The 14,913-nt window shown below is 36.6% G+C and overlaps 1 protein-coding gene across 5 annotated transcripts in view; it reads left to right on the forward strand.

Moving 5' to 3' along the window:
- The window catches only part of LOC101280978 (glutamate carboxypeptidase 2), a 63,810-nt gene that overhangs the window by 29,842 nt on the left and 19,055 nt on the right, over positions 1-14,913 (forward strand). For 3 of the 5 annotated variants that reach the window (XM_049714083.1, XM_049714084.1, XM_049714085.1), the window contains exons 7-10: positions 448-541; positions 11,392-11,490; positions 11,771-11,856; positions 13,473-13,592. In XM_049714083.1, coding sequence (XP_049570040.1) covers positions 448-541; positions 11,392-11,490; positions 11,771-11,856; positions 13,473-13,592 — 399 coding nt within the window. The remainder of the gene's footprint in view (positions 1-447; positions 542-11,391; positions 11,491-11,770; positions 11,857-13,472; positions 13,593-14,913) is intronic. The other 2 variants (XM_049714086.1, XM_049714087.1) reach the window with 2 other exon arrangements.

Genomic DNA, 14,913 nt, shown 5'->3' on the forward strand with positions numbered 1-14,913 from the left:
CTTCCCTTTACTTGCTGAGTAGAATTCTATTATGGGACTGTTCTACAAATTGCTTATTCATTCTCCTATTTACAAACAGCTGGACTGTGTCCCATATGGGCTACCTAGATTCAGCTGCTATGAGCAATTTTGTGCAGGTCTTTTTGTGGGCATATGTTTCCATCTTTCTTGGGTAAATACCTAGGAGTGTAATTGTTCTGCCATAGGGCATAATTCAGCATAACATTATTTTTCAAAGAAGTTATTTAAAGTGACTCTCTAATTATACACTCTTACAAGAATGTATGAGAGTTTCAGTTGCTCCACATTTTCGCTAACATTTGAAACTGTCTTTCTAATTGTAACAGTTGTAGTAGATGCAATTTAAGAATGTGTTTAATCTGATTTACAGAGAACATTTTGAAAGGGACTCCATTTTTATTAGAAGTATGTTCAACTTTTTTTCAGAATATGCTTATAGACGTGAAATCGCAGAGGCTGTCGGTCTTCCAAGTATTCCTGTTCATCCAATTGGATACTATGATGCACAGAAGCTCCTAGAGTAAGTTTGTAAGAAACAAACCGATGGCTATTTGGGTAATTCTCTTTACTGGCAATCTTCAACTTTCATGCTTTTATCTCCATTATTTGATACTGAAGTTTTCTGTGCTCAATTTTTACCATACCCCCCTAGAAGCAACCACTTTCTGATATCTATCATCATTGATTAGTTTGGTTTTGAACTTGATATAAATGGAATCAGATAGTGTCTATTCTTTTGAGTGTTGACAGAAAATCAAATAAGCATACAATTTATCACCATTTTATAGAACAGTGGTTCTAACCTGGGATTTGCTTTAAATACTGGTATCCAGTGTGTGACAGCCATGAAAGTGAGTCTTTCAGATCATCAACTGTGGGGAGTGTCATTGATAAGGTGCTCCACTGTGTTTTGAAATCCATCACCCTGTTTGTATCAAGGCCATGCTTCCCATAGATGCTCCCAGTCAGTAACTAAATGCAGCAAGGGTACTAAATGAGGCCCATTACTGGGAGGCATGGGACTCCTCTGATGGGAGACTCTGGCTCAGGACTCCCTGACAGCCTTGCTATCAAGGGATTGTGCCACCAGCATTCTTCTTTCTTCTCTTTCTCTTTTACCCCATTTCTGACCTGCATTGCAGTCTGATGGCTTTCTCAGCCTCTCTTAGCTCCCTTGCTATTTCCTTCACACGCCTTTCCCCTAATAAATCTCTTACTTATTGAAACCTCTTATTGTCTACTTCTTGGTGGACCTGGAATAATGCCCTTTGAAAGCATCTTCCATTGATTTTCATCTTTATCCATTCCACTTCTTCCTCTGCTTTCACTATTGAAGCTTCTCCAAAGTTGTTATTGTTTAACCTGACATTGGAGCTCTTTCCTCTTTCCTGTCCTGCTTTCTCTCATCTGCATGTCCCTTCTTCTCCATTATCCTTGAGGAGGGGAGAGAGCACTGACTTCTCTGAAAGTAGAATCACTGGAGACCAAAGCATCCGGCCAGTTAGTCCCTTTTCTTCTTTGAGTTTAAGGCATTCTTAATCATTTTATTCTAGAATGTGTAAGAAAACTTATTTATGACCTAGTTCAGTGCCCTCATTTTTACAGGTGAGGAGGCTGTCATCAGAGAATTGGAGGTGTCTGTCCAATTTAAGGGCAGATTAAGGAATAGCAAGCACCCTGGTCTTTTTTTCTTTTGAGCTCTTAGCTTTACCACATGGGTTAAGATTCAGGATGGGGCACAACTTTTGAGGGCACCACGGACTATGTGTTTGTGTAAATATAAAGTCTAAATATTCATTATATTTAAAAGGTGAACGTGATTGTAGCTTTACCTGTGATAGTGGAAAATTATAAACAACACAAATCTTCAATAATTGATAAGTAGTTAAATATATTACTGTCTATGACAGTACATGAAGCCATTAAAATATATGTTGTACAAGAGTATTTAACAATGTGGGTACATGCTTATGCTATACTATTAAATAGAAAAAGTAGATTTCAAATATATATATATATATATAATCCCTAAATTATATGTTTTAAAAAGTGAACCTGTATTATCTTTGTAGTTAGAAAAAGAGTGCATGGAAGGAAAGAAGGAAGGATTATACAGAATTGGACGTGAGGTTTATTTCGCCATGTCTACCATTTGACTGCTCTGGTAAACTAGTTGAATTTGGCTATGCCCTAACTGGGTAGTAGAATTATTAATACTTGATCAAAAAAATTACCAAATGTATTTAAGTCAGCTTTAGTAAGTCATTTTGTAAATGCAGTCATCATTAAATAACATAAATTCTATGAAAGTATATTTTGCATTCAAAACACCATGATTAAAAATGAATTTTGGGATGATCTGTGTATACTAAAAGCAATAAGATAATTTCTGTTTTACCATCCATACCTTCTAAGGTATAGTGAAATGTTCTAGACTGGAATTTAGTCATAAAACATTTTAAGAACATGTAATTTGTTTATGAATTTAATTGGGAGTATTTACTCCCTCTGCATAATTATCTAGGGAGTGTGCTACATATCCATTATAGTCAGTTCTCATATTCCCACAAACGGTTAGCAGTGTAACATTATGTATTAATTAGAATAGACAGTATTTTACAAATTGGATATATCATAAAATGAAAGTTTCTTAACAAGTATTTGAGAAGAAGAGGAGAGACATAAAGTTATATAATGGCCCAGGTATGCCGACAACTTTAATAAAAAGTTGATGAAATGTGAATTATAGAAAAAAGAAAATTGTGTTTACCTAGGTGGGAGAAAAGGGGAACAGGGTGTGTGTTCTTTCTTATTCTTTTTTGCATCTGTACTGAAGGGAATGTGGTTACATGGTTTCTTTTTGTTTCCCTGAGTAACTATCAGGATTATAATGACAGCAACGACAATAATAATAAAGACAATGATAATAGCATCTAACATGCATAGAGTGCTAATTATATTCTAGCACTTACTTTTTGCTAAATGATTACATACTGTTTATCAATTAGCCCATAAAACAACTACATGTGTTAGTATTGTGATAACTAATTTTACAAATAAAGAAATCAAAGTTCAGAGAGTATGTGATAGATCTGGGACCCAAATTCATGTCTGATGTAAAAGACAGCTTTGTTGAGCATCACTTATTCTCTATTCAACAGCACAAGCATTTAGGAGGCATTTCTTTGTCAAGACACTGTCTCATTCTTGTGTCTCTGCTCAGAAGACTTTTAATGGCTTCCTACAGCCTGTCCACTCAAAGTACACTTATGGAATGGCCTCTTTTTGTCAAGCACTGTGATAAGAGTATGATTTATATATAGACTTTGTTCTCAGGGCCCTCAAAATATAGTATAGAAGCTCACAGCTAAATAGAGGCTACATGACGAAATTCTAGCACATCATTTTCTGCCCATCTAGCTTGTTCCTAATTTTTAAGAATTAAACTCATTATTTTGAGATAATTGTGATTCACATGCAACTGTAAGTAGTACTAAAGAGTCCCTCTAGGCCATTTATCCAGCTTTCCCCAATGGTAACATCTTGCAAAGTATAGTACAATATCACAACCAAGATACTGATATATTTCTTTTCATACTCATGACACAAAACATTTCCATCATCACCAGGATCCCTCATGTGGCCCTTTTAGCCACACCCACTCCTTTCCTGTCCCCCTCCATCCATACCCTCTAACCTTAACTCCTAGCAACTACTAATCTGTTCACCATTTCTATAATTTCATCATCTCAAGAATGTTATATAAATGTATACCCTTGTGGGGTTTTTCTTCACTCAGCATAATTCTCTGGAGATTTGTTCAAGTTGTTGTATATATAGTTTTTTTCTTTTTAATACTGAGGAATGTTCCGTTGTATTTGGTATCACAGTTTGTTTCACCATTCAAAGAACAACTAGTTTGTAGCTATTATGAATAAAGCTGCTACAGATAATCATGTACAGATTTGTGTGTCAACGTAAGTTTTCATTTCTCTGGAGTGCAATTGCCGGGTCATATGATAATAGCATGTTTACTTTTGTAAGAATCTGACAAACCTTTTCCATAGTGGTTGTATCCTTTTACATCCTACCAGCAATATAAAAAAAACACAGTTCTTCCAATCCTTTTATAAGCACTTGTATTCTGACATCACAAAATATTTCAGGTTTGTCTTGTATTTTCTTTCAATATTTCTAGTTTTCTGATAATTTTCATCATGAATGGATGTTGAATTTTCCCCAGTGTTTTATTGTTGCTGTGGTTGTTTGTTTTCTGCATCAATTTTTCTGATTATGTGGTTTTTCTTAAGCCTGTTAATGTGGTATATTACACTTTTTGATTTTTGTATGTGGTATCAGTCTTGCATTCATGGAATAAATCTCACTCGGTCATGGTGTATAATCCTTTCAAAATGCTGTTGAATTTGGTTTTCTAGTATTTTATTAATGATTTTTGTGTCAATATTCATATTTATCTTTAGTTTCCCTGTGATTTCTTTATCTGGTTTTGGTGTCATGGTAATGTTTGTCGCATAGGGTAACTTTAGAAATGTTCCTTCTGTTTTTCTAAAGAGCATGTGAAGGATTGGTGTTTATTCTTTACTGATTGCTAGCATTCAGCAGTGAAGCCATATGGGCTTCTCTTTCAGAGAAGTTTTTTTTGTTTTGTTTTGTTTTTTTGCGGTAGGCGGGCCTCTCACTGTTGTGGCCTCTCCCGTTGTGGAGCACAGGCTCCAGACGCGCAGGCTCAGCGGCCATGGCTCACTGCTGAATGGCTCACTGCCTGTGGGATCTTCCCGGACCGGGGCACGAACCCGTGTCCCCTGCATCAGCAGGCAGACTCTCAACCACTGTGCCACCAGGGAAACCCTCTGAGAAGTTTTGATTACTTGTTATAGCCTACTTACATTTTCTCTTTCTTCAGTTTTGGCAGTTATATCTTTTCAGGAATTCATTTCATTGAGGTTAATTGGTTGGTATATAACTGTTTATAGTGTTCCCTTATAATCCTTTTTATTTCTGTAAAGTCAATAGTAGTATTCCCTCTTTTGTTCCTGATTTTTAGTCTTTTCCCCTTTTTTTCTTGGTCAGTCTAGCTAATGATTTGTCAATTTTGTTGATCTTTTCAAAGAACAAACTTTTGCTTTCATTCATTTTTATCTTTTTTTCTAGATTCTATTTTGTTATTTTTGCTCCAGTCTTTATTATTGCCTTTCTTATGCTTATATGAATTTAGCTTTCTTTTCATTGTTGAGTTTCTTTGGGTGGAAGATTAGTTTATTGATTTGATAGCTTTCTACTTTTTTAATATAGGTGTTTACAGCTATATATTTCCTTCTAAACACTGTTTTAACTGCATCTCATAACTTTTGGTGTCTTATGTCTTCATTTTTATTCATCTCAAAGTTTTTTTGTGTGTGTGTGGTACGCAGGCTTCTCACTGTTGTGGCCTCTCCTGTTGCTGAGCACAGGCTCTGGATGTGCAGGCTCAGTGGCCATGGCTCACGGGCCCAGCCACTCCGCGGCATGTGGGATCTTCCCGGACTGGGGCATGAACCCGTGTCCCCTGCATCGGCAGGCGGACTCTCAACCACCGCACCACCAGCGAAGCCCCCATCTCAAAGTATTTTCTATTTACTCTTGTGATTTTTTTCTATGAGCCATTGGTTATTTAGGGTCAGTGTTTAATTTTCATATATTTGCAAATTTTCCCAATTTTTTTCTGTTATTTTTTTTCCTCAGAAGTTTATTTTAATTGCCTAGCAACACATTATCATAAATTACTCTCAAATTAATTATTTGGCTTCAGTGCAGGATCATTTATTAATGATGGTGGCAGTCAGCATCCATACATGGCTATTCTTAGACCACTGCTTTCTTCTTTTCTTTCTCTCTCTTTTTTTTTAAATTGGAGTATAATTGCTTTACAATGTTGTGTTAGTTTCTGCTGTACAGCAAAGTGAATCAGCTATATGTATATGTATATCCCCATATCCCTTCCCTCTTGGACCTCCCTCCCACCATCCCCCCATCCCCACCCATCTAGGTCATCACAGAGCACCGAGCTGAGCTCCCTGTGCTGTACAGCAGGTTCCTACTAGCAGTCTATTTTACACATGGTACTGTATATATGTCAATCCTAATCTCCCAGTTCATCACACCCTCCCCTTCCCCCAATGTGTCCACTGCCAATTCTCTATGTCACCCTCTCTATTGCTGCCCTGCAAATGGGTTCATCGGTACCATTTTTCTGGATTCCACATATATGCATTAATATATGACATTTGTCTTTCTCTTTCTGACTTCCTTCACTCTGTATGACAGACGCTAGGTCCATGCACATCTCTACAAATGACCCATTTTCATTCCTTTTTACAGCTGAGTAATATTCCATTGTATATATGTACCACATCTTCTTTATCCATTCATCTGTTGATAGACATTTAGGTTGCTTCCATGTCCTGGCGGTTGTAAATAGTGCTGCAATAAACATTGGGGTTCTTCCCTGGTGGTGCAGTGGTTAAGAGTCCGCCTGCTGATGCAGGGGACACGGGTTCATGCCCTGGTCCAGGAAGATCCCACATGCCGTGGAGTGGCTGGGCCCATGAGCCATGGCCGCTGAGCCTGCACATCCAGAGCCTGTGCTCCGCAATGGGAGAGGCCACAGCAGTGAGAGGCCCACGTACCGCAAAAAAAAAAAGAAAAGAAAAGAAAAGAAAAAAAAAAGAAAAGAAAAAAAGAATAAACATTGGGGTGAATGTGTTTTTTTGAATTATGGTTTTCTCAGCGTATGTGTCTAGTAGTGGGATTGCTGGGTCATATGGTAGTTCTAATTTTAGTTTTTTAAAGGAACGTCCATACTGTTCTCCATAGTGGCTGTATCAATTTACATTCCCACCAACAGTGCAAGAGGGTTCCCTTTTCTCCACACCCTCTTCAGCATTTATCATTTGTAGACTTTTCGATGGTGGCCATTCTGACCAGTGTGAGGTGATATCTCACTATAGTTTTGATTTGCATTTCTCTAATGATTAGTGATGTTAAGAGTCCTTTCATGTGTTTGTTGGCAATCTGTATCTCTTCTTTGGAGAAATGTCTACTTAGGTCTTCCGTGCATTTTTGGATTGGGTTTTTGTTTTTTTGATATTGAGCTGCATGAGCTGTTTGTATATTTTGGAGAATAATCCTTTGTCAGTTGCTTCATTTGCAAATATTTTCTCTGATTCTGAGGGTTGTCTTTTGGTCTTGTTTATGATTTCCTTTGCTGTGCAAAAGCTTTTAAGTGCAATTCGGTCCCATTTGTTTATTTCTGTTTTTATTTTCATTACTCTAGGAAGTGGGTGCTGTGATTTATGTTTTTCCTGTGTTTTCCTCTGAGAGTTTTATAGTGTCCTGTCTTACACTTAGGTCTTTAATTCATTTTGAGTTTATTTTTGTGTATGGTGTTAAGGAGTGTTCTAATTTCATTCTTTTACATGTGGATGTCCAGTTTTCCCAGCACCACTTATTGAAGAGAGTGTCTTTTCTCCATAGTGCATTCTTGCCTCCTTTGTCATAGATTAGATGACCATAGGTACATGGGTTTATCTCTGGGCTTTCTGTCCTGTTCCATTGATCTATATTTCTGTTTTTGGGCTAGTACCTTACTGTCTTGATTACTGTAGCTTTGTAGTATAGTCTGAAGTCAGGGAACCTGATTCCTCCAGCTCCGTTTTTCTTTCTCAAGATTGCTTTGGCTATTCGGAGTCTTTTGTGTTTTCATACAAACTGTAAAATTTTTTGTTCTAATTCTTTGAAAAATGCCATTGGTAATTTGATAGTGATTGCAATGAATCTGTAGATTGCTTTGGGTAGTATAGTCATTTTCACGATATTTATTCTTCTAATCTAAGAACATGGTATATCTCTCATCTGTTTGTGTCATCTTTGATTTCTTTCATCAGTGTTTTATAGTTTTCTGAGTACCGGTCATTTGCCTCCTTAGCTAGGTTTATTCCTAAGTATTTTATTATTTTTGATGCAATAGTAAATGGGATTGTTTCCTTAATTTCTCTTTCTGATCTTTCATTGTTAGTGTATAGGAATGCAAGAGATTTCTGTGCATTAATTTTGTATTGTGCAACTTTACCAAATTCATTGATGAGCTCTAGTAGTTTTCTGGTGGCATCTTTTGGATTTTCTATGTATAGTATCACGTCATCTGCAAACAGTGACAGTTTTGCTTCTTCTTTTCCAATTTGTATTCCTTTTATTTCTTTTTCTTCTCTGATTGCCATAGCTAGGACTTCCAAAACTATGTTGAATAATAGTGGTGAGAGTGGACATCCTTATTTTGTTCCTGATCTTAGAGGCAATGTTTTCAGTTTTTTACCATTGAGAATGATGTTTGCTGTGAGTTTGTCATATATGGCCTTTATTATGTTGAGGTAGGTTCCCTCTATGCCTACTTTCTGGAGAGTTTTTAGTATAAATTGGTGTTGAATTTTGTCCAAAGCTTTTTCTGCATCTATCAAGATGATCATATGGTTTTTATTCTTTAATTTGTTAATATGGTGTATCATATTGCTTGATTTGCATATATTGAAGAATCCTTGCTTACTAAATTCTTTATACTATAGTTGGGTTAGTAAAAGGTTTGTATGATTAATAAAGAGATGATATGATTTCAGCCTTTTAAATTTATTGAGTTTTTTTATAGCCTAATATATGGTCTATCCTGAAAATTGTCCTAGGAGCACTTGAATATATATACGTATTCAAGTACGTATTCATACTCAAGGCTTTTGTTGGGTAACATGTTTCATATGAGCCACTTGGCCTTTTTGGCTTGCCAGCTTTTCAGCTCTATGTCTGAGATATGAGAGCCCATATGAAAACCCAAGGAACTCACCACTTTGTCATTTCTTGCACCCTGAGGTCCTGAGCTGGTTTATTTTCTTTTCTCCACCTTTCAGAGTCTTATGTTTATTTTTTATGTATTTATAGTCCAGGGAATTTAGTTGTACTCATCAGGATGAATAGGGTAAAGTGCATCTTCTCAGAAGCAAATTCTCACTATTTTTCAAGTTTCTCTGTTATGGTATCCTTATCATCTTATACCCCAGCCAGATTAATCACCATGCCTTACTTTTGCTCTGACTCTTCAGCCTTCGTGACTGTTTACATCATACCTGGAATTGTACCTGGAATGCTCTTTACCTCCATCTTCCCTGCCCACATCTTGCTCATTCTTTAAAAATCCAGATAAGTGAAACTTCCTGTAGAAAGAAAATTATTTCTGATCCCACAAGGGGAATCAAGCTCTGTTTTGTCCTTCAGAGCTTTATCTATCATATATCATGCTCTGTTTTATATCTATCTTTTTCTGACTTATAAACTCTTTGGTAGAATGACCATGTCTTGTACATATTTGTATTCCTTAGTGAGTACAATACAGTACCTTGAGCATTATAGAGAATAAATCTTTGCTAAATGGACAAATAAAGTTTAATATGCTACACAATATAGATTTTTAAATTCAGTGTTGTTTATAGATACTTATTGAGCATCTATGATCTATCAAATCCTTTCAAAGACATTTCCAATATTATATTTTCTGAAATTTCTATGATTTGAAATTTAAATATTCAACCTTTTAATTTTCACAGAATTTATTTTTTATTTATAGAGTGAAAGAAGGACCTAAAGAAAATTATATCCCTGATTAATTATCCCAGTGAAATTTAGTGACTAAAACCTCTGTTCTCCATAGATGTGCGATATTTTCTTGTCCTTGTGGGGGCACTGTAATCTTGGCTTTATATTTTATTATTTTCTGGGAATAGGGACTCTTCATTACCTTCCTTATAATATGTAATTGACTTCCTGATGAATTTGCACCTTGTTTTGTTTTCCATATTTTTATTTTGAAAAGGAAATACATTTACACAGTTCAAAATTCAAAGGGGTATACAATAAAAAGTTTCCGTCCTACCCATTTCCATCCCAAAGGCAATCAATATTATTAGTCTGCAATATAGTACTATAAAAATATTTTATGTATAATCAAGTATATGTATATTCTTCACTTGGCTTCTACCATTTTTTGTATACATAATACTCTGCTATTTTGACTATTCATTATGATATTTAACAATGTATAATGCCCCTTCATTTTACTTGATGCTTTTCATGTGAAATTTTATTGTATATAGATAAATAAATTATATAGTATATTACATGAAATTATCTTTATTAAACAAACTCCCTCATGAGACAGGAAAATAAAAGAGTAAATATTTACTCTCTGATAGAGCATTTTAAAACAAAATATTATTTATACTTAGTTTTCCATGAGAAGATAATCATATTGATGTAGTTTTGCACATATAATATATTCTAGGTCAAGTTGAGCTGTTCCCATTACCTCAAATTAGTAGGCAGGGAATAAGTACCTGTGTGCAGGCACAGAAAAAAGGAGGAAACTACAGAAAATGTTTCACTGTAAATCATAGGGTGCATGCAGGTGTGTGGACCAGAGATTGAGGCATAAAAGACAGATTGATGTTTTTCACTCTCTTAAGTTTGTCTGGAGCCATCTTCTTCTATCTGCTTCTAGGTAGCAAAAATACATTTGGTTTCCATGCCCAAATCAAGAATAAGTCAATCCATGCTCTTAAACAGTAAAGGAAGATATGCTGAAATGAAACAGGAAGAACCTCACCATTCCACAGATATTATCATATTATTTTTCTCAATCACCTGGTGAGAGATAACCACGGCTAGTGGCATATATGGGCTGGTCCACCTGAATCTTTCCACCCTTTTGAATTAAAAAATAAATAGTGTATAAAGCTTTGAGGGGCTGTTGGTTGAAGTGACATCCCTTCCTTTGCCCTTCCTCCCTTCCTAATAGATGAGTGCAAAAGTACTTTGTAAAGGATGACCATACATGTATTTGGGAATGTATTTATCAGTGGGAGAAATAACATAATGGGAAATTCCAAAGAGTTTGGCACCTGCTGTTTCTTCAGGGCATGCTCTTGAGAGCACTTTTCACATGATTTACTGTTGGAAACTGGTAACACAGAGTCCAAATTCTTACCAAGTGTTTGAATCTCGATTGTACCACTAATCAGCTGCTTGACTTTGGGCATGTTACCTAATCTCTCTAAGCCTCACCCTCCTTATCTTTGAAGTGGGGAGTAATAGCAGAACCGCCTCATAAGAGGTGTATTGAGTTAAACGGCATATCCCTATGCAAAGCACTTTGTACTACCATGACTCATAGAAGCTATTATGAGCAGGCACTCAAGAAAACAAGTTCAAGGACATTTTAACTTATAACTTCAAAGGTTTCCTTCAGCTAATAATATTTTTTGTGTTCAACAGAAAAATGGGTGCATCAGCACCACCAGATCACAGCTGGAAAGGAAGCCTCCACGTGCCCTACAATGTTGGACCTGGATTTACTGGAAACTTCTCTACCAAGTTAAGAGACTATTTTTATAATAACTCTCTTTAGGAGGAGGAAAGCTTTTTCAAAAAACAATTACAGAGGATGACTGAAAAGTAAAATCTACTACCAGCAGGAGACATAACAACAGGTTGAAAAGGGGAATACACATATATCCTCACAATTGGACAATTGGTCAATGCAATTATTGCCTGTGTGCCTTTAGAAATATTCAAAACAATGTCAGATTTAAAAATTGTGGGTGGCAAGCTGTTAACCAGCATTTTTAGTCTGTGTCCTTTATTTTTGCATTAGAAAAGTCAAGATGCACATCCATTCCAACAATAAAGTGAAAAGAATTTACAATGTGATTGGAACTCTCAGAGGGGCAGTGGAGCCAGGTAAATTGATCATTTGCTCAGCAAATATCGATCGGGCAATTCTTCGGTGCCAGGTACTGCGCTGAGCTCTGGGAATGTAAGGTGAACAAAGCAAAGCAACTCTTTGTCCTAATGGAACTCACATAAACACAAAATAGATCAATAGGAGGTAATTTTACATTGTGATGCATGTTGTGAAGAAAGTAAATGTTGGGACTAGATTGGTCAGATGACCGAGGTTGTTGATAAACTATGCATGCTTCAATTAAAGGACCGAGAGAGGAAGATCAAGGAGAGATGGTTTACAGGTGTTTAATCTGAGCTTTCTGGATTTCCTTACCGCATATTTTACCTGGAGAAATATCTTCATTACAACGATAAGTAACACTCTTAGAAAATTAAGATAACCGGAAGTTAATGAGTCCTTTACATGGTTTTTTTTTTTACACTGAAATGGGTGGAATATATATACACGTGATTTCCATATGATTTCAGATAACCTGCTCGATGATACATTTGAAAATAATCTTACTTTATTATGTTTGTTTCCTTAGGAACTATATGGTTATATTTCCTACCCAAACAGACAGAATTAAACTGAATATCTCTTGTGCAAGCAGCCAGGACTTTCTTTCAGGGATAAAGAATATTGATGTGCTTCCAATGAGCACTAAACAATGTACCACTGGCTATTTATTGAATCTCACTGAGTACATATTTTGTGCCAGCTCTGTGCTAGGCTTTGGGGATGGAGGGATTTTTTAAAAAGACACAGACCAGAGACATGAAGACCCCTACTGTTAAGTGTGGTAAATGCTTTTTTTAAAAAATCCTTTTACTTTGTTTTGCATGCAGGCTTTTCTCTAGTTGAGGCGAGCGTGGGCTACTCTGTTGTGGTGTGCGGGCTTCTCGTTGCAGTGGCTTCTCTTGTTGTAGAGCACAGGCTCTAGGCACTCGGGCTCAGCAGTTGTGGCTCGCGGGCTCTAGAGCACAGGCTCAGTAGTTGTGGCACTCGAGCTTAGCTGCCCTGTGGCATGTGGGGTCTTCCCGGAACAGGGCTTGAACCTGTGTCCCCTGCATTGGCAGGCAGATTCTTAACCACTGTGCCACCAGGGAAGCCCCATGGTAAATGCTTTATCAATATGAAAAGACTGCCCAGAAAGCTGGATAGGGGTGCAATTCCCTCTCCCTGCAGAAAATAGAAACAGATCATAGAGAGGTAGAATCTTTGAGCTGTACGTTAAAAACTAAGTAGAAGGATTAGGAAGTGGAGAAATCATTATTTGGCCACTGTGTTCTCTTACTCTGAAAATACTGGAAACATAGTGTAAATAGGTAAGAGAGAAGTAACAGAGAATTATATAAAGAAGTGGATAAGGATACTTTTATACTCACTTATCATTACTTACATACTTATAATTACTGTAATTAATTGAAGTATACATTTGCTTATCACATTCATATTTTCTTCATACATCAAATTCAGAGCAAAGTGATACATTTACAGAAGTCTTCAGGAACCTTTGCTATCTTAACTTGAGTCCTGAGTGCTTTGTGTTTAGATGCTATTGAGTCATTTGCAATTTCCTCTATTCTTGACCTGTAATGGCAAGTAATTTTGCAATGATGCTTTCTAGACAGATATGTCATTCTTGGAGGTCACCGTGACTCTTGGGTATTTGGTGGCATTGACCCTCAGAGTGGAGCAGCTGTTGTTCAGGAAATTGTCAGGAGTTTTGGAAAGCTGAAAAAAGAAGGTAATGTAAGCAAAATGTAAAAAGACCATTTTTTCTGAATCTCAGTTTGGTCCTCAGTAAAGTGAGTATAAAAATACCACCTCATAGGTTTGTGTGAAACACAACAGAGAGGTTGCATGCAAATTATATCATCTTAGTAGCATAGAGTACTTAGTAGTGCTTAATAGTAGATAGTAGCTTTCAATAACTAGCAGCTATATTACTTATGTTGGTTAATGATATTGTTTATTCATTTTTATATGTTCATTTTTAATAATTCACTTATTTATATAATAAAGTTTATATTATCTATATTTATATATTAAATTATAATCTGAAATAAAGGAATTATACTATTAGTGGTTTCTCTGGCAACAAAGAAGATGGAGATGGGTTTCTTTACTGGAGAGTAGACACCAGATTTAGGTCATAAGCCAAAGCGTCCTGGTCTGAGAAATGTGAGCTTCTTGGGATCTTCCAGCCTCAGGCCTCAGGTCAAGTACACCAGCTGACTGAGGGGATGAAAGCTAATTCAGAAAAATGCTGGTCTTCCTGCTTAATAGGTTGCTGTCAAATTTTGATATCTGTATTCTCACACCCCCAGCTTTGATTTCTCTCACAGAATTGAAGATTATACTACTAGCACAGTTACTTCAGTCATTTTAGAATCTTCATATGAAACCCAAAATAAAATTGAGTTCAAATGGTTAGGTTTTTTTTGTTTGTTTGTTTTGTTTTGTTTTGTTTTTTTATTTATTTTTTTTGGTACGCGGGCCTCTCACTGTTGTGGCCTCTCCCGCTGCGGAGCACAGGCTCCGGACGCACAGGCTCAGCGGCCATGACTCACGGGCCCAGCTGCTCCACGGCATGTGGGATCTTCCCGGACCGGGGCACGAACCCGTGTCCCCTGCATCAGCAGGCAGACTCTCAACCATTGCGCCACGAGGGAAGCCCCAAATGGTTAGTTTTTAAAGTAAACATTACATACTGAGAACAGAAGCTCCACTTTGTTTACTGACCCTGCAAACAAGGTGTCTATGGGCTGTAAATGTGATCCATATTTTTTTTTTTTTAGCAACAATGAATGTGGTAAAAATATGTTACATTTGCCTGGTACTTACTCTCTCAGAGAAACAGTGTTATCACGTGTTATCTATTTTGAACTCATAGGAGGAGGGATATGTTTAGTTATTTCTCTTTTCATTTTACAAATAAGTTAACTGCGGTTTCCAGAATGAAGTAATTCACCCAACGTTTTGTAGCTGGTGTGTGGCAGAATCAGAGAACTAGGGTTAAAATTCAGATTTCTGTCTCCCAGTCCACAAAACAGTGATGTCACTCT

This window comes from Orcinus orca, chromosome 8 (assembly GCF_937001465.1).
Source record: "Orcinus orca chromosome 8, mOrcOrc1.1, whole genome shotgun sequence".
Lineage (NCBI taxonomy): Eukaryota > Metazoa > Chordata > Mammalia > Artiodactyla > Delphinidae > Orcinus > Orcinus orca.